Source organism: Prionailurus bengalensis, chromosome C2, assembly GCF_016509475.1.
Source record: "Prionailurus bengalensis isolate Pbe53 chromosome C2, Fcat_Pben_1.1_paternal_pri, whole genome shotgun sequence".
Lineage (NCBI taxonomy): Eukaryota > Metazoa > Chordata > Mammalia > Carnivora > Felidae > Prionailurus > Prionailurus bengalensis.
In genome coordinates, this window is record NC_057350.1 from 91,519,519 (window position 1) to 91,541,650 (window position 22,132).

At 36.6% G+C, this 22,132-nt stretch overlaps 1 protein-coding gene across 3 annotated transcripts in view; it reads right to left on the bottom strand.

The window, feature by feature from the left end:
- NAALADL2 (N-acetylated alpha-linked acidic dipeptidase like 2) overlaps positions 1-22,132 on the bottom strand; it is a 1,353,396-nt gene that overhangs the window by 211,178 nt on the left and 1,120,086 nt on the right. For all 3 annotated transcript variants that reach the window (XM_043594881.1, XM_043594879.1, XM_043594880.1), the window contains one exon: positions 9,929-10,075. In XM_043594881.1, coding sequence (XP_043450816.1) covers positions 9,929-10,075 — 147 coding nt within the window. The remainder of the gene's footprint in view (positions 1-9,928; positions 10,076-22,132) is intronic.

Genomic DNA, 22,132 nt, shown 5'->3' on the forward strand with positions numbered 1-22,132 from the left:
AACATATAGCATAGCAGAGGACAGCTATATATAGAAGCATTGGGCTGGGAGCAGGAATAACTAAGTATGGACTTAATTTTTTGTTTGTTTGAGTCGCTGAATCTAAGTTTCTATTTCTTTTTACTACAGAGGAATAAATTAAGCTACTTGGGTTCAATGATCACTGTTGTTCTAAAAGTCAATGAATCTATGAGTATTTGGTTTTGTTTTGTTTTGTTTTGTTTTTCAGTCAGTCCATCAGAGAAACTCTGAGTGAGGCACATCTGTGGACCCACCATTCATATGACCATCTTCTCACTAAAGATGCCACTGATCTTACCCTGACCACTTGGATTGTCCAAAATCACAACTGGTGGGAGTCTGCAACCAGTGACAGGCAATGGAGCTTCCATACCTAACTTGGACCTGTGGCCAGTACAGAAAAGAAGTGCCTTGCATTTAACCACAATATTTTGCCATGTCCTTATCTGATTTTATTATTTCTAACAACAGGTCTCAGCAATATTAATATGAAATTTCTTTTTAATTCAACTTTCATATATGTATACTTAAGTGATAAATTAGAAATTGTCTCTGGGGGAACCTGGGTGGCTCAGTTGGTTAAACATCCAACTTTGGCTCAGGTCATTATCTCACAGTTTGTGGGTTCACGGCCACATCAGACTCTGCACTGACAGCTAGAGCCCAGAGCTTGCTTTGGATTCTCTTTCTCTCTTACTCTGTCCCTCCCCTGCTTGTGCTCTCTCTCTCTCTCAAAAGTAAATAAAACATTTTAAAACTTTTCAAAATTAAACTAAAAGAATAAATTGTCTCTAAACATGGAGTATGTATGACATTTTCTCTGATAACAATTATCAATGAATAAAAGTAAAGTGACAAAATACTAATTTAAAGAACTAAAAATGACCTTGTGCATAAAGTTAGTTTATTTTTTTCCCACTTTTACCCACTTATCTGTACTACATATACACTACACTATTTAGACTTAAAACATTCTTCACTAATAAAGAGAAAAATGGGTCAAAATAATTTCAACACTAAAGCTATTGACAAGAGACTATAGAAATCAAAATATTGATAAATACTTTGCTCTCCTTCAGAATCCTCTCCATTCACTTAAAATCACAGGGAGAGAGCATCATGAAAGACAGAAGACAACTGTAGCTCTCTTGAGATTGATATAAACAACAGAACTTTCATGAGGAAGCAATAGTTATCCTCAAAAGCCAAGTGGCCTTGGCTTCGGCTTCGTTCCATTTCTTTTTAACGTTGATGAGACTTCAAAGGCCACTGTTGTGTCTTTCTTTGTAGTTTCTATAGAAACATTTGCTTAATAAAAAACAAAACTATAAGCTTCTGTCTGAAACACTATAAACTGTGAAACAGATGTTAAAAATCTACAATTCCAGATGCAAATAAAATTGTATGGAGTTGTGAAGGTTAGGGAATGGACAAGGAAATTCAATCATGGCCATAGTCATCATCCACAGCCTCATGAGCTCTAGATACGCTGTTTCCTTCTGGAGTTTATAGTTAGAGCATATGGGTACCAAAATTGCCATTAACATTTTTAATTATTCGTTTTAAAAATTCATCTAAGTGACTCTAAATGGTTTCAGATGTCATAATATTCCACTTGAAGAAATATGTCATTACCTTTGAAATTAGAAGAGACAGGGGCGCCTGGGTGGCGCAGTCGGTTAAGCATCCGACTTCAGCCAGGTCACGATCTCGCGCTCCGTGAGTTCGAGCCCCGCGTCAGGCTCTGGGCTGATGGCTCAGAGCCTGGAGCCTGTTTCCGATTCTGTGTCTCCCTCTCTCTCTCTCTGCCCCTCCCCTGTTCATGCTCTGTCTCTCTCTGTCCCAAAAATAAAAATAAACGTTGAAAAAAAAAATTTAATGAAATTAGAAGAGACAAACTTATGCTTGTCCTCATCTTCCAGAATTAACTTGGAAATAAAACTATAAACTATTTTTTTGGATGAGACCTTCATATCAGTTTTGTCATAATATATAAGTTATGGGCTTATTTTAAATTCAGTACAGAAATATTACCCACATCTAGCTATTGCTTAACTTTAAGAATTGTCAAAGCTGAAGGGTGCCTGGGTGGCTCAGTTGGTTAAGTGTCCAACTTCGGCTCAGGCCATGATCTTACAGCTCGTGGATTCGAGCCCCATATCAGGCTCTGTGATGACAGCTCAGAGCCTGCAGTCTGCTTCAGAGTCTCTGTCTCCCTTGCTCTCTGCCCCTCCTCTGCTCATGCTCTGTCTCTCTCTCCTTCAAAAATGGTAGATGTGTGATGTTAGCCAAGTTACTTGAACACTTTGTGCCTGGTTTCAACTTTGATGAAAGTAGTAGTACTAGTACCTTCCTCATAAGTACTAGTTATAAGTACACAAGTTAATTTAAATGAACTAACATGTTTAAAGGACTTAAAACAATGTCTACCACAAATGTTATATGTGTTAAATATAATTTTCCTTGATACAACCTTCCCTCTATCACTTCACCGTATAGTATAAGCCATCTTAATCAATATGATTTGTCCCACTGATTGGCAGGTTAGTTATTTAGAAGCTAGTTCAATTAAATAATCAGTAAAAATAAAAATACATCTGTAAAGTAATATATACTAATTTAGAGTATATGAGTGCATGCATGAGTGCATTTAGAGTATGAGTGAGTGCATGTTTATTGGCCAGTATTTTGATGAAAAAAACAAGATATTTGCTCTAAACACTGACCTGTTGAATAAAGCTCTGTTGTTTCTTTCTTGTCCTAGAAGTTCTCTACATTTCAAGTTGCTTTTTATTTAAAGTGGAATTATTAGAGATGTTTGTGAAAGAAACTGAATGCAAAATCCATCTAGATTACTACAATTTCTCCAAATCTCTAAGAGTTGTTTGGTATACCACATATCAGTTTTTTAGTAGGAATTCACCTTTCAGGGTGTTATCACTATAGGTTTCTTAGAAGTATTTTTTTTCATATTCATGATTCACAAGTTTATGTTGCAATTAAAATACCTTATTATTTATAACAAACACCAAGAGCATATATAGATCTGACAATACAGCTGACTCCAGACAACCATACCACATAACCTGAGAAAACACAAGTGTGCAAAAATTCAGAAAGGATCTACTATGATGAGCTTCAAGGAGGCTTGGGGTATTGATCTTTGTGTTTTAAAGGAGTGGAATTGTCAATGAAGTCCACAAATTGATTAAGTGGAAGTCAGTTAAGAGAACTTCTACTGCCCTTTCTTCACTTGATTATTTATATGTCTGAGTCCTAACCTAGACTGTGACCTCTTTAAGAGAAAGAGAGCAGATTTTATTCATCTTTGAACTTCTAACATAGCACTGGATTACAGCAACTATTTAATAACTGCTGGCCAAATAAATTAATGAGTTCAAATTAACAAATATCTGAATAAATCACATGAAAGTCACCCTATGTTCTTAACTTAAATGATGCCAAACTTAAGACATAGTCTGTCATTGAACTCACCTGTAAGTATTATGACAGAAATTATCGAAAACTTTACTATGAAACAAGTTTCCTCATAGCAGGGATGATCACAAGACAACCTCTGAAATAGCATTAGAGCTAAAACACAGTCCATATACAACATATTTTGATCTAATGGTGATAGGCATTTGGAATAAATGTTCTTACTTAGTATTCCAAGCAAGGACAACTGTTAGGGGAAATCTGTCCTCCTTGCAGCCATTTCTAAATATTAGGCAATTTGAAGTATGATCTTTTGAATTATCCATTTGAGTCTTAAGAGTTTCTTCATTCTTTGTTTTTTCAATATCTGTCTCATATTTCAATTTCTTGTGTTTACTCCTCAGGCTCCTGGAAACATATAGCCACTTTAATAGCACTCCCTCTGTGACAGGCATTTCATATACTGTACAATCAAAGCTTTTCAAGTCTGCTCTATAACTGTTGATTTGTTGATTGGGGTTTAACCTTCTCTTCTAAAGGAAGGCTTCTCAGAAGTGGAATTCTTTGTAGAGTCACAGTTTATGAGAGTGTTATATTCCCTTCTTCATGCTGTTTGTCAGGTGAATGGGATAGCAATACCCAAAGATGCCAGGAAAATACACACGCAGGTTTATATAGAATTACAGTTCAAATTCTTGAAAAAGAGAAATGTTGAACACCTTGTCAGATATAAACGGTGAAGTAGGCTAGTTTAACCAAGGCCATTTCCCCAGATGAGCATTTCTCCATGTGTGGTCAGAGACTCTCAAAGATCCCTGAGATCGACATTATTTTCATAATAATAATGACATTACATGCCTTCACACTCTCATTTTCTCTCTATATTCATAAGTGTACAGGTTACAAAAAGGTCATCAATATGGTTTCAGATTCCACATTGAAACTAACCTTTAGAACACTAATCCCTGTCACGTCCCAGTGTAGCATCAAAGAAAAACATGCCATTATGTGAAGAGACTATCAGACCAGATTTTCTTTGTACATTTCAACCAAAACAACATATAACAACAGATTAAATATAGAGACACATATGAGAATCCGGCTATCCCATATTAAGACACAATAAAGACATTTGCAAAAATGTAAAATAATGCCACTCTTCTAATTTATATTTTCTTATCTTGGGAAATATAATTCTCTTTCTCAAAAATAATTTATATTTAAAAAAAATTAACGTTTATTATTGAGAGACAGAGAGAGGCAGAGCATGAGCAGGGGAGGGGCAGAGAGAGGAGGAGACACAGAATCCCAAGCAGGCTCCAAGCTCTGAGCTGTTAGCACAGAGCCCGATGTGGGGCTCGAACTCACAAACCACGAGATCCTGACCTGAGCCGAAGTTTGACACTTAACCGATTGAGCCACTCAGGCGTCCCTCAAAAATAATTTATATTAATTCATAACAAGTTTATTATTTATTTTTAACTAAATATACATTTTCTCAGTTTTAATTCCTAATGTAGTAAACATTTGCACACATTAGCCACATAAACCAGAGCTCTTTTCTTTAGAGTTTTCAATACTTTTAGAGGGTAAATGGGTTTTTAGAACAAAATGTTTAAGAACCTCTGCCCTAAATGAATCAAGTCTGATCTGAATATAATACCATATGCTTTGATTGACACTGAAAGTACTTTTCCTAAAATAAATTATAAAGAAAAGTAATGAACTAGAGAGAACTCTAAAGCACCCCTTTGCATCCCCTTTCTCACTGGCATTTTGAAGTAGAAAGTAGAAAGGTAAAATCTCATTTCTGAGTGACATAAGTTTCATAGCGATGAAACAGATTCTATCAGATACTGCAAAACATCAGTACAACATATGCATAGCTACACACAACTATTTGGTTCCTTAAGTCAAGAGCTTTTTGAACTGTTATATAATCTGTTAATATAACAGTGTCAAAGACTAAGCTCCTAACAGAAAATGTAATGAAAGAATTATCACTAATTTAAGTAAAATAGATGATTCTTCTACTTAGTAGAATAAAACATGAAGAATCAAGATATAAACCATGAGTTACTTTGTTCCAGAATGTGTACATGTATATTGTAGTATTGTACCTGATTTTATCTGAACGAATTATTTTTACGTGGTAAAGTTACCTTAATGTTAAAGTTCACACACACACACACACACACACACACACACACACACTCCTGCTGCTGTATATCAGTTTAAGAATCAAAATTGATATCAAAGCCATCTAACCTAAAAAGAATAAGAGTTTCAAAACACCTATGCTACTTGGCTTTCAGTTGCTGGGTTACTAAATGATATTGAAACAATTATGCAAAAAACTCTGCTATATAAAAGCTATAATACCTCTTTATCTCATTATCATTTAAATGTTAAATGCTCCATTATAGAGGTAAATTGGGTTTAAAATAGAATGTTTCAAGCAGAAGAGCAAAAAATATAAGGTTAAACAGAGTGAGGAACCAGAGCTTCAATTTGTGGTAGAAAGCTTGCTAGGGCATGGATTGATCTTCTGATATACTAAGAAAGCCAGACCCTCTGACATGCCCTATGGAGAGTAAATATACTGATCTGGAACAAAAATTATGTGAAACAGCTGTTAAGTGACAGAAGAAATGTGCATCGGACCACCAGCCTGTCATAAATATTGCACTCTTAATCAGAAAGCATCTGTCTTTTCATTTCCTTTTCAGCAGTCTCTGCATTGTTTTTAATCTGTGCAGAATGCTTCTTCTAACAGGTGCAACAATGTTTACAAATTGAAAACCTTATTTAAATGAAACTTACAACTAGAGACATTTCAATTAACAGGGCAATATTTTATGAGAAGGAATAATTCTAGTATTTGGAAAATCCATACATTGCTTTGCATTTGTGAAATTTAATTATTGGAAAATTAGTCTATAGACCTCAAGAAAAACAAAAGATGAAATGTTCTTCCAGCAATCTATGCAATCTATAAGCACCCAGAGACACTACAGGGGAAAGGTACTGGTGGGAATATGGAAACATGAAATATTGGGGGCTGATGTTATAAAATGTCATGTTACATCAAAAAAGAATTTTAGAATAATATCCCATGTGTCCATTAAAAGTGGAGTCTGTGGCACTACTTTGTTTTCCTATAGTTTTTTTTTCCTATTATCATTATTAGCTTGTTAAAACTGACCATAATAGATCTATAATCAGTGTGCTGGATTAAAAAATATGGCAGAAATACTAAAGTTAGCATTATAATCACCCAAATAAAATTTAAAGATAATTTCTGCAAAAACAGGAGTATAATCATAAACTTAGCTCATTTAGAACACATACAATTTATAAAGTGAAAAGGACTGCAGAATTATCCACTTTGGCTCTTTCACTCAAAATGAGTGCAGTGATAACAAACTCAGTTCCTACAGGGGCTAGGAAGGTAATGTAGGCAACATAAGTCTGATGAAACATGTGGCTTTTTAGGTTGATTGTTTCATTTCCCAATTTGTGATAGCAACAGGCATTAAAGAAATACTCTTCTTAACTGCACTCTAGGACAAACAACATGGCAGACTCCTTAAAAAAGAACATGGGAAGCTGGTGAGTAATGCACAAGTTAGCCAATTGTTTTCATGGGAGAAGCAATTTTTTAGTAAAGCTCAGGGCAAACAAAATATATCTGTGAACTGGATTTTGCCCTTGGGCTTCCAATTTGCAAACTTCAGTGTAATAGCTGAGAATACAGGCTTACGTTAAACAGATCTAAAGTCAACTACTATCTTCGCTATTGATTAGTTTTATGACCTTGGATAAGCTACTTGATTTTAAGCTTCATTTCATTCTCAGCAAAATAAGTGTTAATAATAAAAGCTGACTCATTAGGGTATTATAAATATTAGGTAAGATGAGATAAAAATACTTAGCACATCAAATACTCAGTAAGTTGTAGATGTTATTTTATATATGATACGCATTATATATTACATGATATGTAAAAATATACATACATTATATTTTTATATCTAATAGTAAATTCATGAAAAAGCTCTGATTTCCTCACCTGCTTTCATAATTGACATGGAATAAATATTCTTTATATCATGGATAAAGCCTGTCAATGTTTATGATTCCTGACAGTGTATACAGATATTTATTATAGGTTAACACAGAAAGCAAATGTTATTATTTGTTCTTGTAAGAATTCACTACACAAAATTATCTCATCTGAAGCATTTATATTTTGCAAGGGACAAATCCATTAAAATTTTTTTCCACACTAAAGCATTATAAACAAGGTCATTTGTTAAAAAGCATAGGAGATTCTCTTTAATTGCTTTTTTAGAGACAAATATAATAAAAAATAATTTTGCTGATGGGAGTTAAACATTTGGGGTATCATTTGAAAAACTGATGAGCTTTTTCAAACTAAGCCAGTTCTAGTAGATAGACTTTAGCCACAGGAGTTTCACTGTGATAACAGTGCCTTCTTAGAACTTCACTGTGACCTGTTTCCAAATCTCTCTACTGACACCTCAGATTCTCTAACTGATCCTCATTAGATCCCATCGCTTCAGCCTTAGAAGTTTGTTTTCCCTAATAATTAACAAACTCCCCCTTTCCACTAAATGTGTTCTTGTCTAAAAAGTACAGAAATTCTTCCACTAATAGGTTGAACCTACAGTTAGATAACCATACCTGTCACAATAGCTATGGTTGATGGAGAACTTATTATATGCTCAATATTAGCTAAGTCCATTACATGCAGTCTCATTTAATCCTTACCAGGGCTCTATGAAGTAGATTCATTAAGTATACCAAGGTTCCTTATCTGTAATGTAAAATAATTCTGAAAGAGTTTAACTCATTTGTCCAGTAAGTTTCAGAGTCAAGAGTTAAGTATAGACCCATTCCTAAGGCTATCCTATTCTATCTGCCTAAATTCTTGGCTTAAAATTCAACCAGGATGAATTAGATATGTATGGAAAAAAAGCTATCATTCAACATGTTAACATGACATGAGCTGGATGAGCTGAGATGGGAGGATGATGAAGAGATATTAAAAGATAGCAAGCAGGAGAGGTGCCTGGGTGGCTCAGTCAGTTAAGCACCCAACTTCGGTTCAGCTAATGATCTCACAGTTCATGAGTTTGAGCCCCAAATTGGGCTCTCTGCTGTCAGCACAGAGCCCACTTTGGATCCTCTGTCTCCCTCTCTGTCCCCCACTTGGTCACGTGCACACACTCTCTCTCTCTCAAAAATAAATAAACATTAAAAAATATAAAAGATAGTAAGCAGGAAAATTAAAAATGAGTTAACGCCTTAATACATTGATTACATTTAAGTGTTTATAGTAGGCTTGGTAAAAGATAAGATACCTCTACACATGTATCCCATTTTTACCCAACAATAGCGGATGAAAATACAATTTAAAAAAAGATAAATTATAATAACTTTTCCATTATCCAAGAATTCATCCCATTACAATAGGATTCACCCAGAGTTTTTCCCTCCGTGAATTTAAGTTGTTAGTGACCATTAGCTGTTTACAGAGGAACTAAGGGATGAGCGTGGGAGATGAGCTACAGAGAAACATACAGCTAAATATCCCTGAAGCTAGCAGAAATCAAGATATCATGTGTCTGAAGTTGAGCCTATAAAAATGCAATTCAAACACAACTTTTCAGGAGCATCTACAGTTGAAGAACAAAGCAGGCTTTAATCTATTTTTCAGCCACAGTTTTGTCAATTTAATAATCACCTCCAACAGGCCACCCCATGTTTCAAATAGCTCCCAATAAAGCATGTACAACTTGTGAAAGGCAAAATATCTCAACAGGTTTGGTTTTGCAGAGAACAAGTTTCCTGTGACATAATTATGAGACAGATCAAAAGGTTTGAAGGCCAACAGATGGATGAACATAGACTTAGTTAAGATAAATCAGGCCTCTGTGATAATCTTGGGGAAAAAGCCTCCTATCCTCACAAAAAAGTAGTATCTTTTTGGGCACGCAAACTATTGACAAACTTTGGGCAGCTAATCCACAAGACTCACATTAATATACAGCACGTGAAACACATTTTCCCTTGGGCAAGGAGAGGAGAATCTATTGCACATGTCATCTGTTTCTGTGAATACTGAAGATTACAATTATGTTTTGATGTTAATCCAACTACTGCAAATTTCTTGTTGCGAAGCACACTGTGAAAATGTGAGTGACAGTATAAATCTTTTTAAATTGAATTCAACACTACTGAAAAGAGCTGATGTTTTCAAATACTGTTACAAAGCCTCTGAACAACAAGAATAACTCTTTAAATGAAGCAGCTCCCTATAGTGACCTATTTGGTAAGAAAGCAAACAGCCAGGATAAAATCAAATTCTGCATATCTGCTATATGTGTGTGTGTGTGTGTGTGTGTGTGTGTGTGTGTGTGTGTATGATTTTAGGAACAATCACCTCTAATGCTGTGATGTCCTCATAGGCAAACTGCACGGTGGGAATTCCAAGATGGTTGACGAAATAATCAGCATCACCTTCTATCTGTACAGAACTGACATTGGTTTCTTGACACTTAGCTCTTCTGGAACAGTTGAAATTATTTTTCTGAAAAACATAATTTAAATTGTTAGCATACATTGTGCTTCTTGGGATACCCCAAAATCAGTGCTACTCAAAATGTGGTCAATACATTGGCTGCATCAGTGTCATCCAGGAACCTGCTGGAAATACAAATGCTTAGGCTCCCCCCTTGTCCTCCAGAATGGGAATGGGAACCTTTGAGGATGCAGCCCAGGAGCCTACCTGGTAACACTTCCCTATGGTTCTGATGCTCACCAAACTGTGACTAGTGCTGGCTCAAATCAAACTCTGCTTGCTGTTGGTGCTTCAAAACTATTTTTATCATAGATTATTAAGAACTGTAATGACTCTTTAATTTGAAATATTTTAAAATGATGTTGAGCCCCTAAAAAGTTTAGACTTTTTGTTTTCAAGTTTTCCAATAAATTTAAAGGAAGGCTTTGCAGGTTATAATTCCATTCTTCTTAGAATGATTTTTGAAAACCACAGAAGACATTTTCTCCATTTATTCTTTGTTTAAAATTATTTATTTATTTATTTTGAGAGAGAGAGAGAGAGCATGAGCACGGAAGGGGCAAAGAGAGAGGAAGACAGACAGAATCCCAAACAGGCTCCCTGCCACCAGCACAGAGCCCAGTGAGGCGCTTGGACCCATGAATTGTGAGTTCATGACCTGAGCCAAAACCAAGAGTCGGATGCTCAACCAGCTGAGTCACCCAGGTGCCCCTCCGTTTATTCTTAAAAGCATATTCCCTTAAGTCTCAAGTATGAAAATTTTATGGAAAAATGCCAATCTTCTCAGCAGTTAATTACGAGAAAAGTGAAACAACAGCAATGAGAACATCACATCTAATGTCCAGCATAATGTATTCAATATATGTTTGTCACTGAATCAAGACATTGGCTCTTTGGGGTGCCTGGGTGGCTCAGCCGGTTGAGCATCTGACTTCAGCTTAGGTCGTGATCTCACTGTTCATGGGTTCAAGCCCTGCAATGGGTTCTCTGTTGTCAGTGGGGAGCCTGCTTTGGATGCTCTGTCCCCCTCTCTCTCTGCCCCTCTGGTTTGTGCTCTCTTTCTCTCTCAAAATCAAATAAACATTAAAAAAAAAGACATTGACTCTTCAACCATACTCCCCCCTGCCATGTTTCTTTGGTATGATATAATTTCAAAAATACTTTATGTATATAACTGATCAAAAATTTAGAAATGTGTAGTTTAATATTTAGAACATGAATTGTTACAACTTTTTTCATCTACAGGGCTAGATTTTCCAAACATATAATAATGTTTCAAAACCTATCCAATTTTCTTTGAGGACCTAATAGAAAGATCTTTGCAACAAAGTTAAAATCACTTAAAATGGAAAGCCTGTGTGAGTGAGCATTTATAAACAAGACAAGCTTCCATTTTAATGTTATTTATAAATACCTTGAGTAATGAAAAAAACCTAAAAATTTTATTTGGTGAACCCCACCAAATTGTGTCTTTTGAAAGCCTGATTTTCTGAAAAGAGAGCTCATTCTCTTTCATTTCCTGATACACTCCTGGGGCAAAGATTCCTGAAAGTTTTAGATCAACTTGGGACACTTTAGGTAGACTTTTCATATTCCCAAAAAAGAGTGACCCTTAAGTACTGGATTATAAAAAGCAAAGGAACTACTTTATGTCATGTACAAATTCCAAGTATTTTTGACAGATTCAGCTTTTGAGAACTGGCACCTTTGAAGGTATTTGTTTAGTCAATGTTTTTGTTCCTAATTGAATTTTGAATGTCTTGGGCAGACAAGGCAGTTACCAGTTTCCCATCACTGGTGTCTCACGCTCAGCCTGCTTCACTCATTCAAATTCACAGAATGGTGGCCACATGCATTTATATTTGTTACACTCTTATGTTTTTAATAAGGACTTGATAGAATCTAGTCTTTTCCCAGCTGCTTAGCCAACAAAATTAAAAATAATTTTTACAAGGAGTCTCCTTTCCCTTTACTTACATGGTTCCCCTTATTTACATGTCTTTTTGGAACTTACATCCTACTCAACATCAGTGGAAACATAGGTTTGGCTTTAATTTATCTTTGCATGCCGAATTCTTAATATGCACTCCAAATATCAGCCACGCTGATATTTCCTTAGAAATCTGTGAGGAAATTTTCCTTAGAAATATTTTTTTTTCTCAATAGAAGATTGTCATGGATCAAAACCCAACAATCCTAAATTCCATAATACGTGTCCCTGAAAAAATGAAATTAAAAAAAATGTGAAATGTAAATGTAATATTTGATATTACTTTCATTCGTTTGCCCTACAAGTTTCACAAAGCACAGTTCTTGTTTTACATCGGCCTTTCACCAGCCCAGGACATTCTTTTTGAAGCCATTACGGATACTCAAGTCTCTCTGTTCTTGCCATGGCTAATCCCACTGCTTAGCTCATATTTTCACAGCATTCCATTTCTGTGATACCTTCTAGCTACATCATCATTCATATGTTCTCTATTTTTCAGCCAACTCAAAAAGGCAACATCCAGCCTTCAGGATTACATCCCTTAAAATACTTCCACATTCTTTTCCCTACTCTGGCTTGCTTTACTTCATCCATTTATTAATAAATCTATCTTTTCCCTAAAGGTTTGTATTACCACCTCTGTCATTTATAAAAATTCCTTTTGTAAATCAATTAAGATGGCGACAGAATGAGCATTATTTAGAATTTTTTTAAATGTTTTGTTTATTCTTTTTTTTTAAATTTTTTTTTCAACGTTTATTTATTTTTGGGACAGAGAGAGACAGAGCATGAACGGGGGAGGGGCAGAGAGAGAGGGAGACACAGAATCGGAAACAGGCTCCAGGCTCTGAGCCATCAGCCCAGAGCCCGACGCGGGGCTCGAACACACGGACCGTGAGATCGTGACCTGGCTGAAGTCGGACGCTTAACCGACTGCGCCACCCAGGCGCCCCTGTTTTGTTTATTTTTGAGAGAGCAAGAGTGGGGGTGAGGCAGAGAGAAGGGGACAGAAGATCTGAAGTGGGGTCTGCGCTGACAGCAGTGAGCCCAATGTGGGGCTCAAACTCACAAACCATGTGATCATGACTTGAGCCAGGGTTGGATGCCCAACTCACTGAACCACCCAGGTGCCCCTATTTATAACTGTTTTTAAATTATGTTTTGAAGGTTGAGATCTACTAAACCACATTGATGGTGCTAAATGTCGACTTAGAGTACAGAACAGTAGCATTGTTAGGCACAAATGCCTGGAACCTGCAGCTGGAAGTTCTTGGCTATTTGAGTCTCCTGTCGGGGTTAAGCACAAATGAAGGGTAAAAGATTCAAGAAAGCCAATCCAAAACTAGAGAATCAGCAACAACACAGTTCTCTGAGGAGTCTTCCTGGGATCTGTTCCTGACCTATTAAGCCCACAGTTTCCCTGCAAAGTTCTGGAGAGGACTTATCTCACCAGCTCATACTATTTCTCCTCTCTTTGTTTCTCTGTCTCTCTCGCTCACTGCCTCCTCCTGTATTGCCTATTCTCCTGTGATTTAACCAGTGATGAGGGAAGGAAGCGCTGTACCCTCAAACCTCTGTTTATTTTGTTCTTTAGTGCTTTTGTTCGTAGCTACTTTCAGAGGAAAATAGGACAAAAAAGAACCCAATTTTCAGACTGGATTTTTCTCCCCAAGTCATTTCATCTAGGGATTTCCCTTAAGGAGAACATTCCTGGCACAGAAACCCTGTTCTCGAAATCTTTGTGTTATTCATTACTTTAAATCTAGGCCAAATTCATAGACCTTCCATGATCCTAAAACTGTATTCTACCCTAATGTAAGCTGTTTTCCCACACAACACTTTATTGGATTGTGGCTGGGTAAGAAAGAGGTACTGATCTGCTCAACTCCTGTGAACACTAATATCTGAGGGGGATATTGAAAGAAATGTTAATTTCCTTCATTTTACTAGAAGTTAGTCACCATGGGAGAGAGAAGGTTGGTAACAAATTTGTGCAGGTCAATTAATCTTTTAAATTTATTTACAAGGCTGAGTAAATTCAAATTAAGTATTTCATCCAAGGAGTTCAAAACGCTCCATACTTAATGTTTGATAACAAGCATTTTTATTACAGTTCATAAAATAAGCAAGTTCAGGCAATGACTGTGGTTGTGTCACTTGTTTAATTTCCTACCACAAGTCTATTGAAGACCTGAAATGAAATCACCATCTCAATCCTAAAAGCCGTGTGCTCTTTGCAAGCGTACTTTTAGGCTTAAAGGCAAAACCTTATAGTAAATGATCATGTAAGTGAAATATAAAGAAATTAAGCCGACATTTACCTTAATTGTATAGTGATACCAAGGCACATTGACAAGATTCTAAAGTATTTAAAAATCTGTTTAATAATTTGAACGTTGTATTTCTCCCCTACTCTGCTTTCCCCTGCACACATAGTATTCACTCTGCATTTGTAGGAAATCAAAGGTGATTACTTATTCAAATAGCAAGAAAAGTGTAACATTCAAAATAAAAGTACCACATTCTATATATTGTAATAAAATTAAATCACTTTCTTTTCATTTCAGTATCATTTTGTAACTTCAGTTGTGTAGAAACAATTTATCTCCCTGGTTTTCCTGAATTTCACAGTTTCATAATGTTCTAGTTGTGATAATGATGCTATGGTATTTTAAAAAGTGATTTCTCAATATAGGCACCGAGATGGTTAATTTCATGTGTCAGTCTGATTGAGCCACTAGATACTCAGATATTTGGTCAAACATTATTCTGGGTGTATCTGTGAGGGTGTTTTCAGTAGATGAGATTTACATTTGAAATCTTTTGACTGTCTAAAGCAGATTGCTCTCCCTAAAGTGGGTGGGCTTTAATTCACTCAGTTTAAGGCTTGAATAGAACAAAAAGCAGACCTACCCCAGTAGTGAGGAACTTGACTTGAGCTGCGACATAGGTGTGGAGGCCACTTTCAGGCAAACAGGCTTGAGCAATGGAATGTGGAAAGGGTCCACAGGACCACCTGGTTGAATATAGATGACCCATTTCAAAATAGCCATAGTCCCTAACTAATCAATGGACTATTTATAACTAGGCACAGTTATAGGCACCAAAAGAGGGAATATTCCATACCTAGCCATACTGTTAGGGAAAAATCTGTTATATGATGGCCAACAGGATCAATAAGGAAATTTCAGTCCTGGCCTGAAGACTTCCCTTCCAGATTCTTGTTCCCACCCTGCTTGCCTCAGGTGCCAAATTATTACTGTTGGGAAAATAAGTAAAGTTCTGCACCATAAGATGGCTGGTGGGACTAAAACAAGCTCTAGTTCCTAGCTTAGAGACTCCTCTTCCGGGTTCTCCCTGCCCTGTTTGCTGCACCCGTGAAAGCTGCCACAAATGCGGAAAATGATGCTATAAATCACCCTTCCCACCTGCATTCTGGAGCTCAGATCTCTGGAGAATGATCTCCTCTGAGTCCACCGGTGTAAAATAAAGCTCCTTCCTTCCAAGTTTCTTCTGCCAGGTGATCCAGACCAGTTTCTGTAATAATACCTCCTCACTTTCCCTCCTTAAAAGCAGCCCCCACCCACTGCCTTGGGGCAGACAGCCTCTGCTGTCCTGCTCTTGGCTCCCTTCCCAGTATTCAATAAACTTCTATCTCCTTTGTTCTGCATCTGGTGAATTCTTTCAGTGAGTTGAATTCATTCAGTGAATCCTTTTACCTCCTGCATCAAAAGTTTCCACCCCGTTGCCATTCCACATTTGAGGGCCCCCATGCAATGGAGAGACACCCCATTTAGGCACAAAAGGAAAAGGGTCTTTTCCTTTCTTTAGACTCAACTGAAACACATCAGATCTTCTTGAGGGTCAAGATTGCTGGTTTGGGGCTGGAACTCACACAGTCGGCTCTCTGGGTCTCTAGCTTGCCAACTGCAGATCTTAGAACTTCTCAGTCTTCATAATCCTGTGAGCCAATTTCTTGTAATAATTCTTTTTTGTATACTCTATTGGTTCTGTTTTTCTGGAGAACTGTGACTAATGTAGATCACCTTTCTGTTTAAGAAATTTTCATCAGAACTAGTAAAAATTTAAACTTTAATAGTGGTGATGATGATGTGGAGAACAAAGGCAAAAGGAAATGTAGACAAAATTATATTTCCTTATAACCTGCAGCCCATTGACAAATACTTAAGACATACAGAGTAGGACATCCCTCAGGGAACTCCTGTCTTATTTTTAATGCTTTGCTAGGGGGAAAAACAACCTTAGCTTGACAATAGCCAGGCTTCCAGGGTCCTATGAGTCTTCTTTAGCATAGGAAAATCTTTTTGGAAATTCCCCTTGTCTTTACCTCCCCCAACTCCCAATCCCAGTGCAGTTATTTCTGCCCAAGGGTCCTGTCCTCTTGCTATTAAAAAACAAAAACAAAAAACACCTTTTTGCACTGAAAACATCTCAAGAATTCTTTCTTGGTCATTGGCTCTGAACCCCAACACTTTAAACCACCTCAGTGAGCAGTGCTGGGTGTTTTGTTCCTTTGGTTAACTGGAGGTAGTTCATTAAATTGTGTTACATTTTTATTTTAGAACTGATAAACATGATTCCATGCAATGTGAACATGTAAATAGTTGAGGAATCACAGAGAAATTACTGCCTTTTGAAACTAGAGAGAACCAATAATATGAAAGCCCACAGAAAGCACCAGGGTTATTCTTCTGAGGTCCACAGAAAGAGTTTAGGTGATCTATGAATTTGGTGGACCAAGGGAGGGGAAAAAGTAGCATCTTTATTTCCATTCATTTCTAACTGAAATTTAACATCTCATTCAAATGTGAAGTAGGTCTTAAATGGGATATATCAGCAGTACCTGACTTGCAATCAAATGAAACCAGTTACTATTTCAATTGTGAAAAACTCATTACTATTTGAAAAGATGAGAGTTTACAAAACATTTGCTTAAATTTTAGTGTTTAATGTGTTAATTCAAAAAAGCTTACAGGGGCGCCTGGGTGGCTCAGTGGGTTAAGCATCCGACTTCGGCTCAGGTGATGATCTCCCGGTCTGTGGGTCTGTGGGTTCGAGCCCCGCGTAGGGCTCTGTGCTGACAGCTCAGAGCCTGGAGCCTGTTTCAAATTCTGTGTCTCCCTCTTTGTCTGACCCTCCCCTGTTCATGCTCTCTCTCTCTGTCTCAAAAATAAATAAATGTTAAAAAATAAATAAAAAATAAAAAGCTTACATATTAGTAAAATGCAAATTTGTGTGTTTTAATACTTAGATAATTGCAGTTTGACTTAGTTTCCTTTATAATCCTGTGTATTTTAATTTAAGCATTTTAAAACATTGTTTCTGAGAATGGGTCTGTATAGGATTGATCAGCCTATCAAAGCGGCCACAATGGGGAGCTCTCCTAGCAAAACAACTTCATTTAACAAATTAGAAAATTGAGGCTCCAAATCAACAGAATTAGAATTTGATTCCAGATCTTTTACTCCATATGCAACACTCTTTCCTCTCTACCCTGCTGATATACCTAGCATACAGACCACATTAATGCACGGGACCATCTGAATCTTAAATTTGTTCTTTCTTGGATTGCAAGGATTTTTTTTTTTTTTTAAATCACATCATAATCACTGGATGTGGTTGTAACCAACTATCTGTGTATCTGTGGCATTTCTTCAATGTTTATTTAGTTACTCTGTGTGTATGTCAGGAGTTCCTCACTTATTTTGGTTGTATTTTTATGCCAGTGCCTCAAGTTACTATCTATACCCAGTTCCTCATAATGCATTGCAGATCTCCTTTAGTAATCTTTGAGAGGCAACAGGAAGTTATGCTTACTGACTCTCTTTAATATTTTAAACTGGAAACTTATTTTGGTTATCCTTCACACTAGCATCTGATAATGAGTTTCTTATATATAACATATACTTTAAAATGGTACATATTTTTTTAATCAGTAAATATCTTGCAATGCATTTATTAAAGATTAAATGGAGTCTGAGGAGAAAACCAGCTTTTTAACTTGATTTTTAAAAAGAAATTTTCAACCCGTAAAATGGGATTTTCAAAATCTCCAGTATCTCAAGCTTTTGGGGAAGGTTTAATCACCTACTTACTGAGTGTTAACAAAGTATTTTCAGCTTTAAATGGTGCAGAATGCAAGTATATGATGAGGGAGCATAAGGCAAGCTGACAGGCCACAAACACTGCCCCCCTCCCTGCCGGGTGGGATATGTGTGGTATTCCTTGGGCACTCCTGTTTGCCCAAGAACAAAGGAAAGGAAAAAACAACAACAACAACAACAACAACAACAAATGGCTAACTGACAGAGATCATAGTCCTGTAGGATCTAAGTCTCCATCACCCCTCCATAGTGATGTGGGAAACAAAGGCAGAAGAAAATGGCAGACCAAGCTAAATTTCCTTATAACTTTTAATCCTGTTACCAAATATGGAGAAATGTTACTTTATATTTGAAATACTTCAAATCATATTAAAAATATATTTATTCAGAAATGAATGCTTTAGAGAGCACTCTGGTACAGTGAAAATAAAGAATAAAGACATTTGCCCTTGTTTTTATTCTAACTTCTTTTTTTTTGTTTGTTTTTAAATTTTTTTTTCAACGTTTATTTATTTTTGGGACAGAGAGAGACAGAGCATGAACGGGGGAGGGGCAGAGAGAGAGGGAGACACAGAATCAGAAACAGGCTCCAGGCTCTGAGCCATCAGCCCAGAGCCCGTCGCGGGGCTCGAACTCACGAACCGCGAGATCGTGACCTGGCTGAAGTCGGACGCTTAACCGACTGCGCCACTCAGGCGCCCCTATTCTAACTTCTAACTTAGGTCTCCTCCTTAAACCCTGAGTCTACTCTATTTTGCCTTCCTCTTCCCTGGTTAATTGGTTAACTTAAAATTCCTGTTTAATGTGAACATGATAACAAAAGATCTATTTCTTTTTCTTTCCTTCTTTCTTTTTTTAATTCTCCACGTAAGGTTTTGTGTAACAATAAAAAATAGGTATGTTATTTTAAAACCCCAAAAAATTACATTTCTCTCAAACTGTTAGGCTTAAATAAAGATCTCCACTAAAATAATAAAATAATAGCCACCCTATGGTATCTTGTACCACAATATATTCCGGATGAATCCATCTTTAAAAAAAAATTTTTTTAATGTTTATTTATTTTTGAGAGAGAGAGAGAGAGACAAAGAGAGAGAGAAAGTGGTGGAGGGGCAGAGAGAGAGGGAAACATAGATACTGAAGCAGGTTCCAGACTCTGAGCTGTCAGCACAGAGCCTGATGTGGAGCTTGAACTCACAGACCAAGAGACCATGACCTGAGCTGAAGTCAGATGCATAGCTGACTGAGCCACCCAGGTGCCCCATGATGAATCCATCTTTTAAGGGTAAAATCTAACTCATAAAAGCATGGAGGAAACAGTGGAAGAAAATTTTTAATAATCCCAGAGTGGGAAAGACATTTTTGAGTATGTCACATACCAGGAAGACAAAAATCATTAATTACCCCAACAACATAATGCATTTCCTGCATGACAAAAATTACCATAAACAAAGATAATTGAAAATCCAGAGAAAAAATAGTTACAATTAATTCCCTAGACAAATGGCTAGTTTCTGTAATACCTAAAGCAAAAAGCCTGAAAAGCTAATAAAAAATAGTCAATGAATATGAACCAGCATTTCACAGAAAAAAAATAATTAGAAATGCCTTTTATGCATAAAGTACATATGAAGTGTCTTTTCTTTTCACTTTACAAACAAAAAAAGTTTTGTCAAGTTTGATTATGGACTGAGTTGTGAGGGACACGGGAAATTTGGTGTCTCATATATTGCCAAAGAAAAAACAACTGTTACAAATTCTATGAAGGTTAAATAAATTATATCACATCCATACAATGGAATAATATTCAGTTTTTAAAAAGAACAATGAAGCCACTCATGCATTGGAGATAAACAATCTCTAAGATACGATTTCTACATGAAAAAAAAAAATAATGTGTAGGAAGAATCTATATGTTGTCATTTGTGTTTAAAAAACTACATATGCTCTAACACAGATGGTGTTTGCCTCTGGGGAGAGGTACTTGTGGGAAGAACAGGCTTAGGAGGAAGACTTTTCATTGTCTACTTATTTATTACTTTTGAATTTTAAATCTGTGATTGAATCATCTGCCAAAAATAAATGTTACATTTTTGAAATCTCCTCTGAACTATATACTCTATGTTTCCAATTCCAAGATCCCCTGATTGTAAGGTAATCAATTTAAAAATAGCTTCTGTTGGATAGTAAGAGAGAGACAAGCCATGTAACAGATATCTCCCAGTTTCAGAAATGTTAACATTTTACAAAATGTCTAAGTAGGAAAATCGAGGTACTTAGAATTATATCATCAACAACCATTTAATATAAGAAGGTCCACTTGGAGCCATCAGAAATGTCTATACCATTGGGGAGGGGACAGATAAAAGTAACTGCCACTTATTAGGGAAGAACAAGTTCTCTTTAAGGAGGATTTGGGAATGTATACAATAACATGAGTCCCCTGCTGGGGTAGGGGTCAATAAAGTAGGCACCCAGTAACCAGGAGGATACTGGAAGAGAACAGACAGCCTAAAATGGTCAGGGAAACTGAAAATAAACTTTCATTCATTTTATAATCTTGATTTCCTTGAGGATCATTCTTATCTACATGGTTTACAGGTATTGTATTTTCTAGGCAAGTGCCAAGTTACTATCAAAACATGCTAAATATGGGCCACCTCACTTTCTACAAGGAGACATTTAAATGAGGACTTACCATTTAGAAATAAACACCTTATTAGATCATAATTCAGTCCTGTGAGATGGTTAGTAAAACAAGTATTATTTATTCCATATGCAGATTTAAAAAGTTTTGGTTGGGGTGCCTGGGTGACTCAGTCAGTTAAATGTCTGACTCTTGATTTTAGCTCAGGTCATGATCTCATGGTTCATGAGATCAAGCCCCACATGTGGAGGCTGCTTGGGATCCTTTCTCTCCCTCTCTCTCTACCCCTCCCCTGAGCATGCACATGTGCTCGCTCTCTCTCTCTCTGAAAATAAATAAATAAACATCTAAAAACTAAATAATATAAAATAAAAAGTTTTGTTATCCTCTAGGGATTTCTAACTGGATTGTAACATTGTTGCCCTCTCCCCTATCTACCCCTACCTCTGGTCTTATAATCCTCTTCCTCTCCCATTAACTAAGGAAATACAAAAGGGGCGGTCCTTGGTTTGTACAGAAAGAGCTGGTAGGCTGCTGACTAATCAACTCAATTAAAATTACCTTACAGTTTAAGAAAAGGATGACTTTAAAAAAATGTCCCACATAGATTCCATGGATCCCTTCACCGCTTTGGCACATCTCTGATAGGCTTACTGTTGGTCACTCCAACAGCTAAACCTATTTCTTCATGAAATGCAAACTATATACAGAATGATAAACCCAGGGCCCTTCCAAAAACTGTACTCTGATTATATCTAAATGAAACTGTGAGCATATTGGAAAGGTACAGTGGAACCTTCCAAACTGACCTTTGGCCAATGTATTGGATGAAAGCACACTCCCCCTGGGTGCAATTCCTATAGGACCTTTAATGACCAAAAGGATCAAGATATAGATTTTATGTCTCAGTGAAAGATAACAACTCTGGCTTCACAATGCTGTTCCATGCTGAGGAATTGGCTGACATAACATAACTTCAGCTATTATTTCACCAGCCTTCTTGAGGTTTGTCTTAAATAGCTTCTCCTGGCCTCACAGGCAATGCTATTTTAAATAATACGGTGTCAGCATTTCAGTGATGTATTCCAGCTGCCAGGCATTAAAAAAATTAACTGAAAAACCTAACTGGTTTTCAATTCAACATTAACTGTGTCCGGCTGCAAATATTTTTAATGAAATATTTAAACAAACGCTACTATAGATGAAACAGTTTAGTCACTTCCCTTCAAAAAAAATCCAGACATTTCAAAAAAAGTAAACCCGGAAGCAAGGAAACAATTGGAGTTACTTTGCATATATTTAGC